The following is a 14,319-nucleotide window of genomic DNA, read 5'->3' as shown; positions in this document are numbered from 1 at the left end:
CAAACACAGAAGTTTGTTCCTCACTTTCCTGGTCACAAACTGAAAAGTTTTCAAACTAAAATTGGTATTTGAAATGCAAATGCAATCTCGGGTCCCACCCTATCCTCTCCTCCAAGATACTTCCTCAATCTGATCCTATCCCAGAGTCTCTCCAATGTAGATATCCCCAAGCCACCACTGGTGGCTGGGATCCAGCCACTAAGGTCATGGAACTGATCTGGGAAAATTCAGAGCTAAAAAGGAAGACTCTCAACTAAGATTCTACTTCTCCTGATATCTTGTGGCCTTTGAAAGGCCTCTGCATAGAGAAAGTCAGCAATAGTTAGAAACCATACTGCCTGGATGTATAATAAACATTTCTCCTTGGCATCCCCTCACTTTAATCGCCCCTGCTGGTACAGGGGAATTCAGAACCGGCTCCCAGTGCTGGCTCCACAGGCTGGCCCAGGCACACAAGTGTTGCAGGGTGTGCAGCTTGGACGAGGTGCGCAGGGGGTAGTCACACAGGAGGCAGAGGTGGAGCATGGATTGCAAGGGAGTCTGTGGAAAGATAGAAAAGGTGAACAAAGTTAGGGATGGGAAATGAGTGATATGTGATGGAGAACAAAGAAGAAGTCCCCACTCCAAAACTACAGGACAGGGACCCAACAGAAGCCCTGGCCATTGACCCCTACTGTGCATCCCTAGGACTAGACTGAGTAATCTTAAAATGCCTTCCAGAATGAGGTTTTCTATATGAGAATCAGGTTCTATCCTACAGGATAGAAAATACAAAGAAGGGTTGACAAGAGAGCAAAAGCAAGTCTTGCTGGGGACTATACTCAAATCCCCTGCTGGAAGTGTAGCCACATGTCTACATATCTGCTCTCCCCAGTCAGTGGCTAAGCCAAGCAGCCCCAATGAAGACCTGGCAATGGACAGTGGACAGTCACTCCCTTCACATTCTCTCAACAATGCATAGTATAAGAAGAGGACAGAGCAATGGGTCACTCAGCAGAAGCATAGACTGCCTTCTTCTTTGTAGACAACACTGCCTGAGAACACTACCCTGAGAATCTCATTAGAATTGAACAAATGATTTGTCCAAGTGCCTAGATCACACATACTTGCAATCCTCACTCTCCAGAAGTTTCCGATACGTGGCAATCTCGCACTCCAGCCGGGCCTTGACGTCCAGCAGCACCTGGTACTCCTGATTCTGCCGCTCCAGGTCACCCCGGATCTCAGACAGCTGCTCCTCCACGTTACTGATCAGCACCTGCATCTGGGCCAGTTCAGTGCCAAAGCGGGCGTCAGCTTCACACAGGGAGTTCTGCAGACAGTCTTTCTGTAATGGGAAATAATGGGGTTAGAGACCAAGATGTCCCAAAATTCAGCAGTGAAAATCATGGCCAGTCTCACCATGGGGCACATTCCAAGAGGTGACAGGACATTCCCACAACTCTAGAGGAATCACCGCCAACGTCACCATGACTTTTCACAAAAAAATCTAGCTTGAGGAGCAGTGTCCTGGTCATCCCTGGATTCCCATTACCTGACAAGTAGAAACCCAGTGAAATCTTGTGGAATGAATGAGTGCCTGAACCTCCACATGTTATTCTAAAGAAAGTGGAGTTGACTTGTAAAAGGAACTGCTTTTCAGGATCAAACTAACCTTGACAGCAAGACACCTTCCCCAAGGACAGAGGGACCCAGTCCCTGAGTTCTGCCTGTCAGTGGAACTGATGAGTGGGACTCCTGAAAGATGCCACTAGCAGGCCATGGTCTGTGGCCCTAGCAGCGTGGTGCGGGTGTAGGACCTTACCAGGCTGTGCTGGGCCTGAAGCTCCACCTCTAGGGCATTCACTGTGCGTCTCAGCTCCAGGATCTCTGACTGGCAGCACCGCAGCTCCTCGGAGCACGACATGTCCTGCTTGCTGATGCTTTCAGACTGAAGCACAAAGCCACAGAGACATGATCAGCAACCTTCCCACGGGAAAGCCAAGGTCCCTCCCTGCTCCAAGGCAGTGTCCTCACCTGATCTTTGAACCACTCTTCCAGATCATTGTGGTTGGTCTGCACCATGGCCTCATAGTGGCACCGCATCTCCTGAAGCACCCTGCTCATGTCCACAGTGGGCTCCACGTCCAGCTTAATCTGGAGCTTGTCCCCAAGCTGGCTCCTCAGAATGCTCACTTCCTGCAGGAACAGAAGCAACCACATCCTGAGTGAGGAAAGGGCTTTGGACAGAGCAGATGGCACCTGAACCTCTCCTCCAGACTAATAGCTTGAGGGGTGCCCCCACTTGTGTGCTGATATGAAAGGTCTTGCTGGGAAGAGCCCATTTGGACGCCTTCCTAAACTGACAAGGCAAACCTTTACAGACAAGAAACTCTCTTTCCACCACCTCCCACACAGTCAGCCTGCCTCCCAGACCCAGATCAACTCTTCATCCCGATGCCAACTGAGCCCAGATTCGAATCCTAGAGCCCCAAGGTGAGCAGTACTCTCCTTCCTGCCCAGGGCCCTCCCCCAAGGGTCTGCAGTCCTGGGCCCAGACCTGTTCATGGTTCTTCTTGAGGCAGAGGAGCTCTTCCTTCAGGGACTCCTGCTGGGCCTCCAGGTCAGCCTTGGCCAGGCTCAGGTCATCCATGAGCTTGTGCATCCCACACATGTCTGCCTCCACCATTTGGCGTAGGGAGAGCTCACTCTCATGCCTTCCAGCACAGGAAATGCAAGGTCAGCAGGACGCCAAGGACATCCCCTCTCAGCTGCCCCTCCTTCCCATTTCCTTCACCAACCAGAATTCTCATTTGCTCACTGTGCTCATTTCTAGCCTCAGAGATGAATTAAACTCCACCCTTCTACTCATTCTGCTCACGGTCTAGCAAAGCACTCCTAGTGGGTATCATTTTGCCATCGGGCACTGAGGCAACTTTGATTCCAAAAGATTACCTGGCTTCCCTATGACAATGTATCTTAGGATCCAAGACCGGACTCACACCAGCTACTATCACTTCACCAGAATAAGCAACAACCAGGTGCCAAGTCAGCACTTTGCTCCCTTATTCCTTGTATTGGACTACTTCTCTATCTCTGATCTTTGTTTAGTAGAAATATCTGGTATTTGAGGCCCCATAGGTAAATCTGGACCCTGGCCCATCTGTAAGTTGATCCTCTAATTACATATGAAATTCAGTGACTGTCCTTGCTCAGTTTATTCTTGAAGCCACCTTATTCTGCCCCCAGTTAGTGAGCTCAGGAAGCCTTGTCTTCCATTTTAGGAAAATAAATGAAGAAAGGCTAACTCTAGGCTATACTATACATGCTAAACTTGGTGGTATTTTTTTCTCATCCAGCTTCTATTAGTTTTGTTTGTAATTAAAATTTTTGTTTGGTGAATTTAGAAAGGAAGACATAAGACAATAATTCTGTTAATCAAGTGTTCGGCCATTGGGAGTTAGGGTGGAGGAAGGAGTCACTCTGAGCCCTCTTCTGGCCCTACTTACTTGATTCTGAAGTCATCAGCTGCCAGCTTGGCATTGTCAACTTGGATAATCAGCCTGGTATTCTCAGCCTTGCTGCACAGGATCTGAGGAAAAGCAGGAAGACAGTTAGCACACAAAACGTCATATTCTGGGCTCCAGCTCAGGTAGCTTCTACACTCATATACGAGAGAATCCAAGAACCCAAAGCTCCTTGAGCCTTCAGGAAATTTTTGCCTCCCAAGCCCTTACCTTCCTCAGACCCAGCACACCCCAGGCTACTCTAAACCTCACCTTCTGCTGGAGCTCCTCAATAGTCTGGAAATAGGACTGGTAGTCTGGACACATGGTAGACTCATGGCATTTGCTCGACTCTCGGATCTTGGTCTCCAGCTCCTCATTGTCCCGCTCCAGCTGGCGTACCTTCTCCAGGTAGTTGGCCAGACGGTCATTCAAGAACTGCATGGTTACCTTCTCGTGGCCATTCGGGGCGCCTTCCGCATAGTTCTCACAGACTCCAATGTTGCCAGGAATGTTGCAGGTCCCTGGCAAGGGGCAAGCAGTGCGGCAGCTGAAGGGCATACACAGGCTGGGTTTGCCCAGAGGGGTTGCCCCCACACGTGGTCGGTTGGCATGTGCCACGGTGGCTGACAGGCACAGGGAGGCAGCCCTGGCCTCTGCCCCAGGCTGGGTCACAAGGTCCATGGAGGGGCCATAGACACTTGTTGGGGCAGGCAACCTGGTGCTGCCCGGACACTGGGATGAGCTGATGTAGCAGGAAGTCATGGTGTTAGGCTGAGGTTGCACAGAAGGTTGAGAGCAGCTGGAAAGGCCAAGCCACTGAGTCTGACAATCTCCTTCCCTCCTGGGCCTTTTATACCCCCATCCCAGGTGGGTGTTGGCTCCATGCTTTGACCTCAGTGCCTTGATTCTCTCCCTATTGTTATAACATCAGCCTGTTACTCAGCTGTTGAGTTTACCATTAAGAGTTCACCGCCTCATTAAAGGAATGTTGATGAATTTGAGGTGCCTCCTGGCTCTTTGATATCAGCTTGTCTGTTGATGGAAAGTCAGAAGCTTTTCATCGTTTTTCAAAGAACAAAATCCTTTTGGCCATCAGAGGTTTATTCCTTGACTAGAGTTCACACTGAAGGCATGATTGCTCCTTTTGGTCACAGGAGTGACAAAAGAGATAAATCCCTATGACCACAGTGGTGCTCACCTGGGCTAAGAGTAACCCAGCCTTCCCTATCCAGGGAAGAAACTGCTTCTTTGCTGGGTTTCGATTACCAAAAATTTCACATTACTTCTTTCTTCAGTTGTGTATCTTTGAAAATTAGTTTGAGGAACAATAAAACTTTAATAAGTCCATTCATTGTACATGTATCTCCTGGCACATTCTATGTGACAGGCACTATGCCACACACCTGCCATACAGTTATTTAAGCCTGGATTATTTCCTGTCCATCAGGATGCAACTCAAACTTGGGTAGCCATTGATGTTTTCAATAGGTTGTTCTGAGAAGCTCATCAGTTTGAGGATGACCCTGAACTTTGCCTGATCTGGACCAGGAGAGATGAGTTCAATAAGCCAGAAACAAATTAAAATGAACAATAATCTTTTTTTAATCCCAAACAAGAACCTGGTCATGGAACTCAATGGGGCACTGAGTTATCGGAGTTATCGATTATGGGGGTGGTTTTCCTGCCTTACTTCCTTGATTCTGAAGTTCTTCATTGAGCACTTACCATATGTGTTGGGGGATTTATCAAAAATATTGTTTAATCCTTCCTACCATTCTATAAAGTGGATATTCTTATCTTAATTTTACAAAAGAAATAAATAAGGCATTAAAGTCCAGAGATGTGAAGTCATTTTTCCTAATCTCTACCCCCACTATGAAGTGGCAAAGCCTGTTCTCAGTTTCTTTTGACTCCTGTGTGCATTCTTTTTCTCTTAACCTTGACCACCACCTCATCCCTCATCCCACCCCCCAAAAGGAGAACAACTGTGTCATTGCCAGAACTAAGAAAGATTATAAGGTCTAGAAACTGGGTTAGAAGTTAAAATTAAAAGACAAAATAAGAATCTGACATTCTATGTGATTCTTTGCATCTCAGAAAATACAAATGTTGGAGTACCAAAGCAGTAGGGCAGGGTTTCTTCAAGGGCCATGCAGAAAGATGCCCAGGAGAAAGCTTCATCTCTATTATTGTACTACATCCCACACCCCACTAGCTCTTGGTACTGGGGGAACAAAGCAACTGATTGCTAAGGTCCAAAAACTTTTCTCTCAAAATTTGTGGCAGGAGATAGATGGTCCCCTAGGACTGAGAAAGACCTAATGTGGAATAAGACCCCCTCAAAGTGGTTATAAATATATCTTTGTGAAAATGAATATTTTCCAGTCCTCTGGGCATTGAGCAAAACCTGAACAAATATCTCTATAAGGGTGAGATATGTATCTGGGAAACCTAAGCTATTGGAGTTCTAGCAAGAAGAAATACAGAATTTGAGACTTCTTTCCAGATTGGGTTTCCCAGGAAAGGTAACTGGTGGTCAGCTCTGTCCTAAGGGTTACTCAGAGCTCATCAATGAATAACTCTTTATAGACATGATAATTAGAAGACATCACCAGGTGAGGCAGTCTCACCCTTCAGAGGCCTCTGGGTGCAATCTGCATAGGTTACATCTTCAAACATCCCTTTGTTACTCTCCTCTGCCTCATCACATAGCAACAAGCTTCTCTATAAACCAAAGAACTAAACTTATAAAGTCTTTTTTTTTCTTTTTCTTTTTTTTTTTTTTTTTTTTTTTTTTTTTTTACTCACTAAATAGAATCTATCTTTTGGCCTTATTCTCTGGCAGGATGCATTCCATTAACTAAAACTCATTATTTCTTCCATCTCAAGATACACAACACTTGTTACTTCATTAATGTCACTGCTGCAGGTGTCTACATCCGGGTGACACTCCTCTCTACTGAGGCTTCCTCATGGTCCTGGCGTGCACTTCTACTGAGTATGCTGTTTTGCATAATGACACTGATGTTGCATGTCTCTTTGTAAAGTTGCTTGGTTTCACTGATTTGCATTTTTCTCAAAGAAGGTCAGTGTGAGGTGAGGATCCCTTCCCTCATATCTAAGACCATCTTTCGTCCTGACCCTTTGGAAAGAGTCCCTATGGCCCTTATTGACCAAATATGAGCCAGATTCAGTGACAAGAAGTGGTGAAGATGGAGTGTAAGAGACAGGAACTTTAACCCTGCTTCACTCATGATGTGCACAAAGTTATCTCACTGATTCTGACTTTAGAAATACCAGTCTCTAGAGGCAGGAAGCCTACTGCAGATGGAAAGCCCAAGTGATGTCTTGAGATGCTATTTTCAAACATGGCGTAGTTACAGATGGATGCATCTCAACCAGTGGGAGGGAATGATGTGGACTTGTAGACTAGCACCCAGAAATTGTGCCTAACCCACAGCCTACCTACCTTTCTATGTCATGGCTGCGGGAAGATGCATGGAGCTTCGAAGTGTTCATGCCCTGTGTAGGAACTTTACCCATCATATAACACAGTGGTTGCAAAGGTTGAAGCCAGCTCCTGTGTGTGGAGCCTCATACTGTCATGTCTCTTCAATGTTAGAAAATGGTACCAGAGAGAATTAAAGGTCAAGAAAATCATGAAGTCTCTCGAGAGAAGAGTAATAAATAGTAATAGTAAGTAATAAATAATCAATTTATTATTCTTGGTATGCAACTCTTCAGGCTTTGACAAATGGGAAAGATCATGCAGGTGGTGCCACACTCACTCTGAGGTCTGCAAACATGTCGCCATCTTTTTTCCAATTATCCTGTTGATGGCCCAAGAGCAAAATCTACTTTTCTTTCACAACTGCCTATTCTGTATACCAAGCAATTCTCTGTCACACCAGCTGCATGTCCTATATATCAATTTAATTCTGATGTTATCTACATGGATTTAGCATCAGATCTCACAAGGTAAGGACTCAGGCCCACAAGACTCTCTCTACTTCAGACACCAATCTCAAGTCCCAGTTTGTCACCTGTCCTTCTGAATGACTGGCTATAAGTCAGGGTTCCTATGACCCCTTCCTTGGGTTTGATAATTTGCTGCACTGGCTCACAGAACTCAGGGAAATATTTATGTTTATAGTTTATTATAAAGGACACAGATGAATAGCCTAAAGAAACACATAGGGCAAGATATGTAGGAAGGGGTACAGAACTTTCAGACCTTCTATGAACAAGCCATATTCCCTAACCACCACATGTTCGCCATCCTAAAACCTCTATAAATCCTGTACTTTGGGGACTTTTATGGAGGCATTATTATGTAGGCATGATCGATCACTGAAGTGAAAAATGCCAAGATTCTAACAGCTTGGTCTTTGTGATGCCCAGCCCCCACCCAGAAGTCCCAAGAGTGGCTTCATTAGAACAAAAGACACTCCTATCACCCACAAAATACCAAGGGATTTTGGAGTCTGTGTCAGGAATCAGGGTCAAAAATGAAATATTAGAACTAAAGATGCTCCTAATGTTCTTATCACTTACGAAATTACAGGAGTTTTAGGAGTTCTGTGCCAGGAACTGGGACCAGGAGAACAATATACATATTTTTTTTATATAATTTTCACAGCAATGGGAATAGAAAATACCCAAACCTCAATTTCTGAGCTGCCTGACTTCAACCAAGTTACATGACCTTTAAATGTCTCTGTTTCCTCCTATGAACACTTACAATGATATTTATACCCAGGGCTACTGGTTAAGAGTTAAGGTACCAGCTAGATAGAACTCCTAGCATAATGCCTAGCACAGAGTAAGCACTTAATAAATGTCAGTTCCCTTCCACTTCAGGGTCTCCAACTATCACCACTACCCCCTTTAAAAGGCCTAGTGTTCTCAGAAAAATAAAAATCAGGATGGCTTATAAATACATGAATGTATGCTAACTTTTTGATGTAGTTCCACTTGTTTTTTATCTTGTTGCTCGCACTTTATGTGTCATATTCAAGAAATCGAGACCAAGACCTATTTTTTTCCACGTTTTCTCCCAGGATTTTAATGGGGCTGGGTCTTGCATTAAGTCTTTGATCCACTACGGGTTAATTTGGGTGAGTGGTATAAGATGGGGTGAACGGTCATGTTTTCCGGACCATTTATGGAAGAGACTGTCTTTTCTGTATTGAGTATTCTTGTCTCCCTTGTCAAATATTAATTGGCTGTGTATATACATGGGTTTAGTTCTGGGCTCTTGATTCTGTTCCATTGGTCTATGTGTCTATGCTTATGTTAGTGCCATGCTGTTTTTATGTCTATAGTTTTATAATATAGCTTGAAATCAGGGAATATAATGCCTCTTGCATTGTTCTTCTTCAGACATCAGTATTTTTTTAAAGCTCCCCAAATGGTTCCAGTGTGCAAGGCTAAGAAGCAGTGACTTAGAAGAACAAGGAAAGAGAGAATGGGAAAACCATTGTGTATTTGTGAAAAACATCACTTTGGAGCCACTCAGGTGTCATTCTGGCTCGACTAAGTTTTTTAAGCCACAGAGTTTTCATTTTCTCCAGTGGAAAGTGAAGGTTATAAAATCTTCCCTGGGAGTTACTTGGGAGGATTTACACACCCCAGAAAACAGATTTCAGTTGCTAATGAAACTATTTCTAATACAGCAGGATAAGACCATAAGAGCTTATGTGCAATTCCGAGATCCAAAACATTCTGAAAAGTGAAGTTCGCTCCTAACTTTTTTGTCTTTGTCTAGTGTTTATTTATCCCACTTAGTAGAACTATCCATATACTTCACGGCAGAATCGGTAAGGAGTTCATTCACAAGGTCTTCCCCACAGTTATCTGAGGTCTGGGAGAAAGATCCCCCAGCCACTGGGGCTCTGTAAGGAATTCACTCTCTCATGCTTTTGGGGTATCTTTGCAGTGAATTCCAGGATTAATATGTTGAATCTGGTGTGGTTGAAGTCTGTGGGGGTAGAGCAACACCCCTGTGCTATGTGGGTACCCATTCAACATGTCCATCACTGGCATAGGAGGGGCAGTCACAGAAAGGAAAGAGACACTTCAAGGCTCAGCTCCTTCTTGGTCCAGCATCTGGGAAGGAGCTCTTGGGAGCCGAGGGGCTGGTTATGATGTCCAGAACACAGGGAAATAAGAACTAGAAGGAGAGGATCTCAGACAAGATCACTTTCCTCACAAAACCATGCGATTAGGACAGGTCTATATGTCCCACAAGCAGACGGTGAGCCAGGTCATCTAAACTCATGACCCATAGATCCCTTTTGCTGTCATCAACATGGAGCTGAATCCTCTCTCAACCACCCGTCTCCCACACAGTGGCAGGGAACCTGGGGTCCTTTATTCACTATTGACCAGTATCAGAGTGATAGAAGGCTCCCAAGTCCTGGCTGTGGTGCTTGGAACAGTCCCTAAGGGCAGGTGACCCAGACGGCAAGACCAAATTATTTGGCCCCTTCTCCATCCCAGAAGGGCCTCCTTCTAGCGCTGACAAGGCAGGATTAGGACTTTGTTTTCATTTAAGGATGGGGTATTTCTAGACAGTTTCTTCTCCCAGCTCTGCCTCTCACTAGCTAGGTGGCCCAAAGCAAGTCAGCCAGTTCTTCTGGTCCCCAGTCCCCCACTGAAAATGCAGACTCTAGAAGAGACCATGGGCTTGAACAGTTGAGCACAACCCAAGTAAGAATTACATTGCACATTTTGCAACCTAACACACACACACACACACATTATTTTCTATTCTGTTCTCTATTCTGTTCTCTCTCTCTGATCAAAATCCACTAAAATGACTTCACAGATCATCAATGGGTTGCAGCCATAGTTTCCAATACACCACACCCAGTAACGCTGTAATTCAGTGAAATAACCTGACAACAATAGACACACTCAGTAGGCAACTTCACATGTTCATGTATTCATTTAATTTATTGGCCAGGATCCAGAAGAGAGAAGCAGCTTCCCAACTGCTCCAGAAGGAAAATGGCCCCACTAAGAAAACTTGAAAGTCAAAACACATGTGGAAGTCATGAGAAGCTGCAGAGCCGCAAGGGCGCCCCACCTCAGAGATGAGCCATTCAGGAGTGGGCGTCAGCCACAGGTGAGTCCCTGAGTTCCTGCATCCCTCTCATGTGTGGTGACAGGAGGATCCCCACTGCCCCAGGTAGAGGATCCACTGCAACCCTGCCAGCCTCTCATGGACACGAAGACTGGGCTCAAGAAGGAGGTGTTCTGAGGCCGTGTAGGATGCAGGTCATGGGATGCCCTTGTGTGTTTCCTGAGGGAGTGACATGTGGACTGAAGACATTCTGCAACCCAGACACTCAACACCAAGGCCCCAGAGACACCAAACAGTAGAACAGAGAGGAGCAAAGGTGCTGGAACTAAATAAAAATACGAGTGACTTCAACCCCCTCCTGCTTCAGCCAGAGACAAGAGGGGCTGTGAGCTCCTCAGGGGTACAGAGCTAGTCAGCCACAGGGTCCAGACGGTGGCTCAGGGCTCCTGATTCCAGAACGCTCTCTTTCCCCTACATCAAACTTCTCCTATTAAAAAGCCAAATGGTGACTATTTTAGGCTTTGCAGGCCATACAGGCTGTGGTTGTAGCATAGGACAAATGCAGATGGTACAGAAGCAGATGAGAGGGGTCGTATTCCAATAAAACTTTTTTGACCGAAACAGGCAGCAACTGGATGTGACCTGTGAGCTGTCACTTGCCAACCCAGCTCTCCGCAGCACAGTGAATGAGGCCTAAAACTTGGATCCCTCAGAGCACGTGGGGTTCATGTCAGCCTGCCCTGGAGCTGAGGGCTGAGGGCTGGGGCACTGGACCTCGGACACTGGGCCCTTCACTGCACTGAACCATTTAGACCAAGACCAGAAATCTATCCAGAAGCTCTTCAACCTCAGAAGAAGACAAAGCTGCTCAGACAGTGGTGGTTAGTGTGGTGGTGTCACTGTTCTTTCTGAATTTGGGGGTGAAATGGCTCTGAAAAGTGACTCAGCTGCCATAGTCCCTAGGGGATGTCACAAGAGGGACCTGTTGTCAATGCCGATTTTTAACTGACATAATTTGAGCGCTTAGGGTCTGCCAGACATCATAATGGACAGTTAAGAGGCATTCTGTCCCACTGACTCGTGGAGGAGATAGACTGCCATGCATGGAGTTAGGGGACCCATCACAGTGGCACAGCTAGTGGCGGCAGGACTGGGATCCCAGCACTGGATTTGTGAAGCCAAAGTTGCTGATAGTTTCCCTTGTGCCAAGAGGCGCATTGGTGTATTTGGCTACTTATTTACGGCTTAGGGAGAGGACTTTTCGGAAATGAATTGATCTGGACCAGCTGTTCCAAAAGATAAAATTCAAACGATTTTAGGAAATTTTTACTTAGCAAAATTGAGATCGTTGCGGGATTGGTACTAAAATCTACGAAACACACAAAAAATTGTTTTCTTATTCATGATCTTCCCAATTTTCAACAGGCATCTCCTTTTCTGGTTCTATTGCAGACATCCTTCCCAATATCATAGGGAGGGTACCATCCAGTGCAGTTCAGTCCACAGACTATCCTGCCGATTCTCTTAGTGTGTCCGACAGCTGGGCCTTTCTGGAAGCTTCCCTGAACCCAGCTTTGCCCTGGTCAGCCCTCACTCCTACCCCGAGAAGGGGGCCTTGCTCTAGGGCAGTGAGACCCAAGGCTGTGCACCTGTCCCCTTGATGGCCTCAGGGAAAGTCTCATCTTTGAAACACATGTCCTTTCTTTTCCAGTCCCCACTCAGGGAGGATCCAGCGACCTGTGGGAGTTTCTCTCAAACATCAAATATGCCAGCGGTTTTACTACTTTACTCTAGTCCTGCCTAAGTTTTCCTATAAACTGGAGGTCATTAATTCCGAATGCTTAGAAATGAGGACAGAATTCCTCTGAGAATCCCCATATGTGTAGCCCTGGGTCCACTTTCCAGGAGGTTCTGGTGCTGGTGAGTATAACGATCTCTCAAAGTCTACACCCCTGGTTTTTCCATCCATCAAAAAAGAGAGATGGGCTAGGCAGGAGGATAGCTCGCAAGCTCCCTCACTTGGTAGCACCATCCAAACACAGAAGATGGTGGCCACCCATGTCCAGCAGAGGGGGCCGCACTCCGGGCTTGGTATCATATAAAAAGCTTTAACAGGCATTTTGGTGGTCATACAGGTCTTGGCAAGTTGGATGACAAAAGGGTGGAAACAGAGACCTGGATGAATTGGACAGGACGCTCTGAGGGAAAAGAAACCTGCAGAAGTCCACAAAGGGTCCAAGGGCCCGGACTCCTGGCCTGCAAGCCCTGTGTGCTTGCTACGGCTCTGGCCGCAGCCTGGGGTCTGTGATGTTACTGAGCCACATGCTCCAACAATAAGGCAATTCTAAGTTTGGTGGTTTCCGGTTATTGTTGTTGTTGTTGTTTTTTTAAGGGGAACTATATCATCCCAGAATCGAATTTCAACATCTCAGAGAAAATGCCTCTGCTCTTAAGAACATGAAAGGAGGAGAAAGGAAAAATATTTATTAGCCTGAAATAATAATAAACCTTGGTCCTAGGAGAAAACATGAAGGGCTCAGAGAGACCCACCAGACTTTGATTCTCATCTGTTGGTTGTATGTCTGTGAGCACATCTTTCCAACTCTCTGGGCCTTAGACTCCTCATCTGTGAATGGAAGAGGCTAGGCTAGATCATCTGGAAGTCTCCTTATGATTCTGACAGTTTAGGACAGTGCTGGTGAATAGAACATTCTGGAATAATGGAAATACTTTACATCTGCCCTATCCAGTATGGTACCCCATCGTGTGAGCACTTGAGGCACGGGTTGTACAATTGAGGAACTGAATTTTCCATTTTATTTAATTAAAAATTCAAAAGCCATCTGTAGTTTGTGGCTTCCATATTGGACAGAACAGGCCCAGGATTTTAGAACCAAAGATCTGGTTCTGTTCAGTCTATTGTGTTTATCAAGCTAAGCACATTCTAGGCAAATTTGCACAGGGATTGAAAACAAGAACGGCCGATGGTTGGTACTCAGTTACAAGATTATCCAGTTGGCCAGAAGCTCCTCCCCCTTGGCATTCCAGCTCGATGAAATGTTCCCCTCACCTCCACACTCACAAACCACAGCTGGCTAAGCAGTGTGTTTGTGTGTCCCGTAAGGCTCGAGGCCCTTCCTGCCAGGTCTGCATGCAGGATCATGTCCTAAGAGCCCCAGGCAGTGGCAGGAGCCAATCCGTCTCTCGTCATTTCTTGGCAAGGCCAGAAGGTAGATCTTTAATAGAAACATCACCTCAGCTCATTAAGGAAGAACGGTGTGTTTGGAGGTTGAGGTTCAGAAAGGGGTGCGAGATTCCCATTTCTGGCGTTCTCCTCGTCATCTGCCATGGCCAGCCTTGCCAAGTGGGGTTCTTTACTGAGCCTCTCACATTGACCTTCCCACTGTCACAACCTGAGCTGAGGTCCCCTTAGCTTCTTCCACACACTCGTATGAGCTCTCCCCCTGCCTCTCAGTCATCCTTTTGACACTCCTTGGTGAAACTTTCTAAAATATCACTCCAGCCATGCCATCCTGGGGCCCAGAACCTGCAGCAGCTCTCCCGCTGCCTTCGGGATGGAGTCCGGGCTCTTTTGGGTACACAAGGCGCCTCCCCCATAGTCTGATATCTCCCTACCACATGAGCTTTATTCCCACCAGGCTTCCACAGGGACACCTGCTGCCCCAGCCACTCACGACCTCTGCTTCTATGCAGGCCCCACACGTGGCTACCTCTCGTTTGCTC

General features: G+C 46.3%; 1 protein-coding gene across 1 annotated transcript; it reads right to left on the bottom strand.

The window, feature by feature from the left end:
• Positions 1 to 407: 407 nt before the first annotated feature.
• KRT38 (keratin 38) lies at positions 408 to 4,250 on the bottom strand. Its single transcript, XM_059148189.1, has 7 exons — positions 3,759 to 4,250; positions 3,489 to 3,571; positions 2,540 to 2,696; positions 2,017 to 2,178; positions 1,805 to 1,930; positions 1,107 to 1,327; positions 408 to 540 (listed from the first exon to the last, which is right to left on the bottom strand). Exons 1-7 carry the CDS (start codon positions 4,248 to 4,250, stop codon positions 408 to 410), a joined length of 1,374 nt encoding a protein of 457 aa, XP_059004172.1.
• Between the last annotated feature and the right edge of the window lie 10,069 nt (positions 4,251 to 14,319).

Source organism: Mustela lutreola, chromosome 15 (genome assembly GCF_030435805.1).
Source record: "Mustela lutreola isolate mMusLut2 chromosome 15, mMusLut2.pri, whole genome shotgun sequence".
In the NCBI taxonomy this organism is placed as follows: domain Eukaryota; kingdom Metazoa; phylum Chordata; class Mammalia; order Carnivora; family Mustelidae; genus Mustela; species Mustela lutreola.
This window is presented reverse-complemented; position numbering and strand designations above follow the sequence as displayed.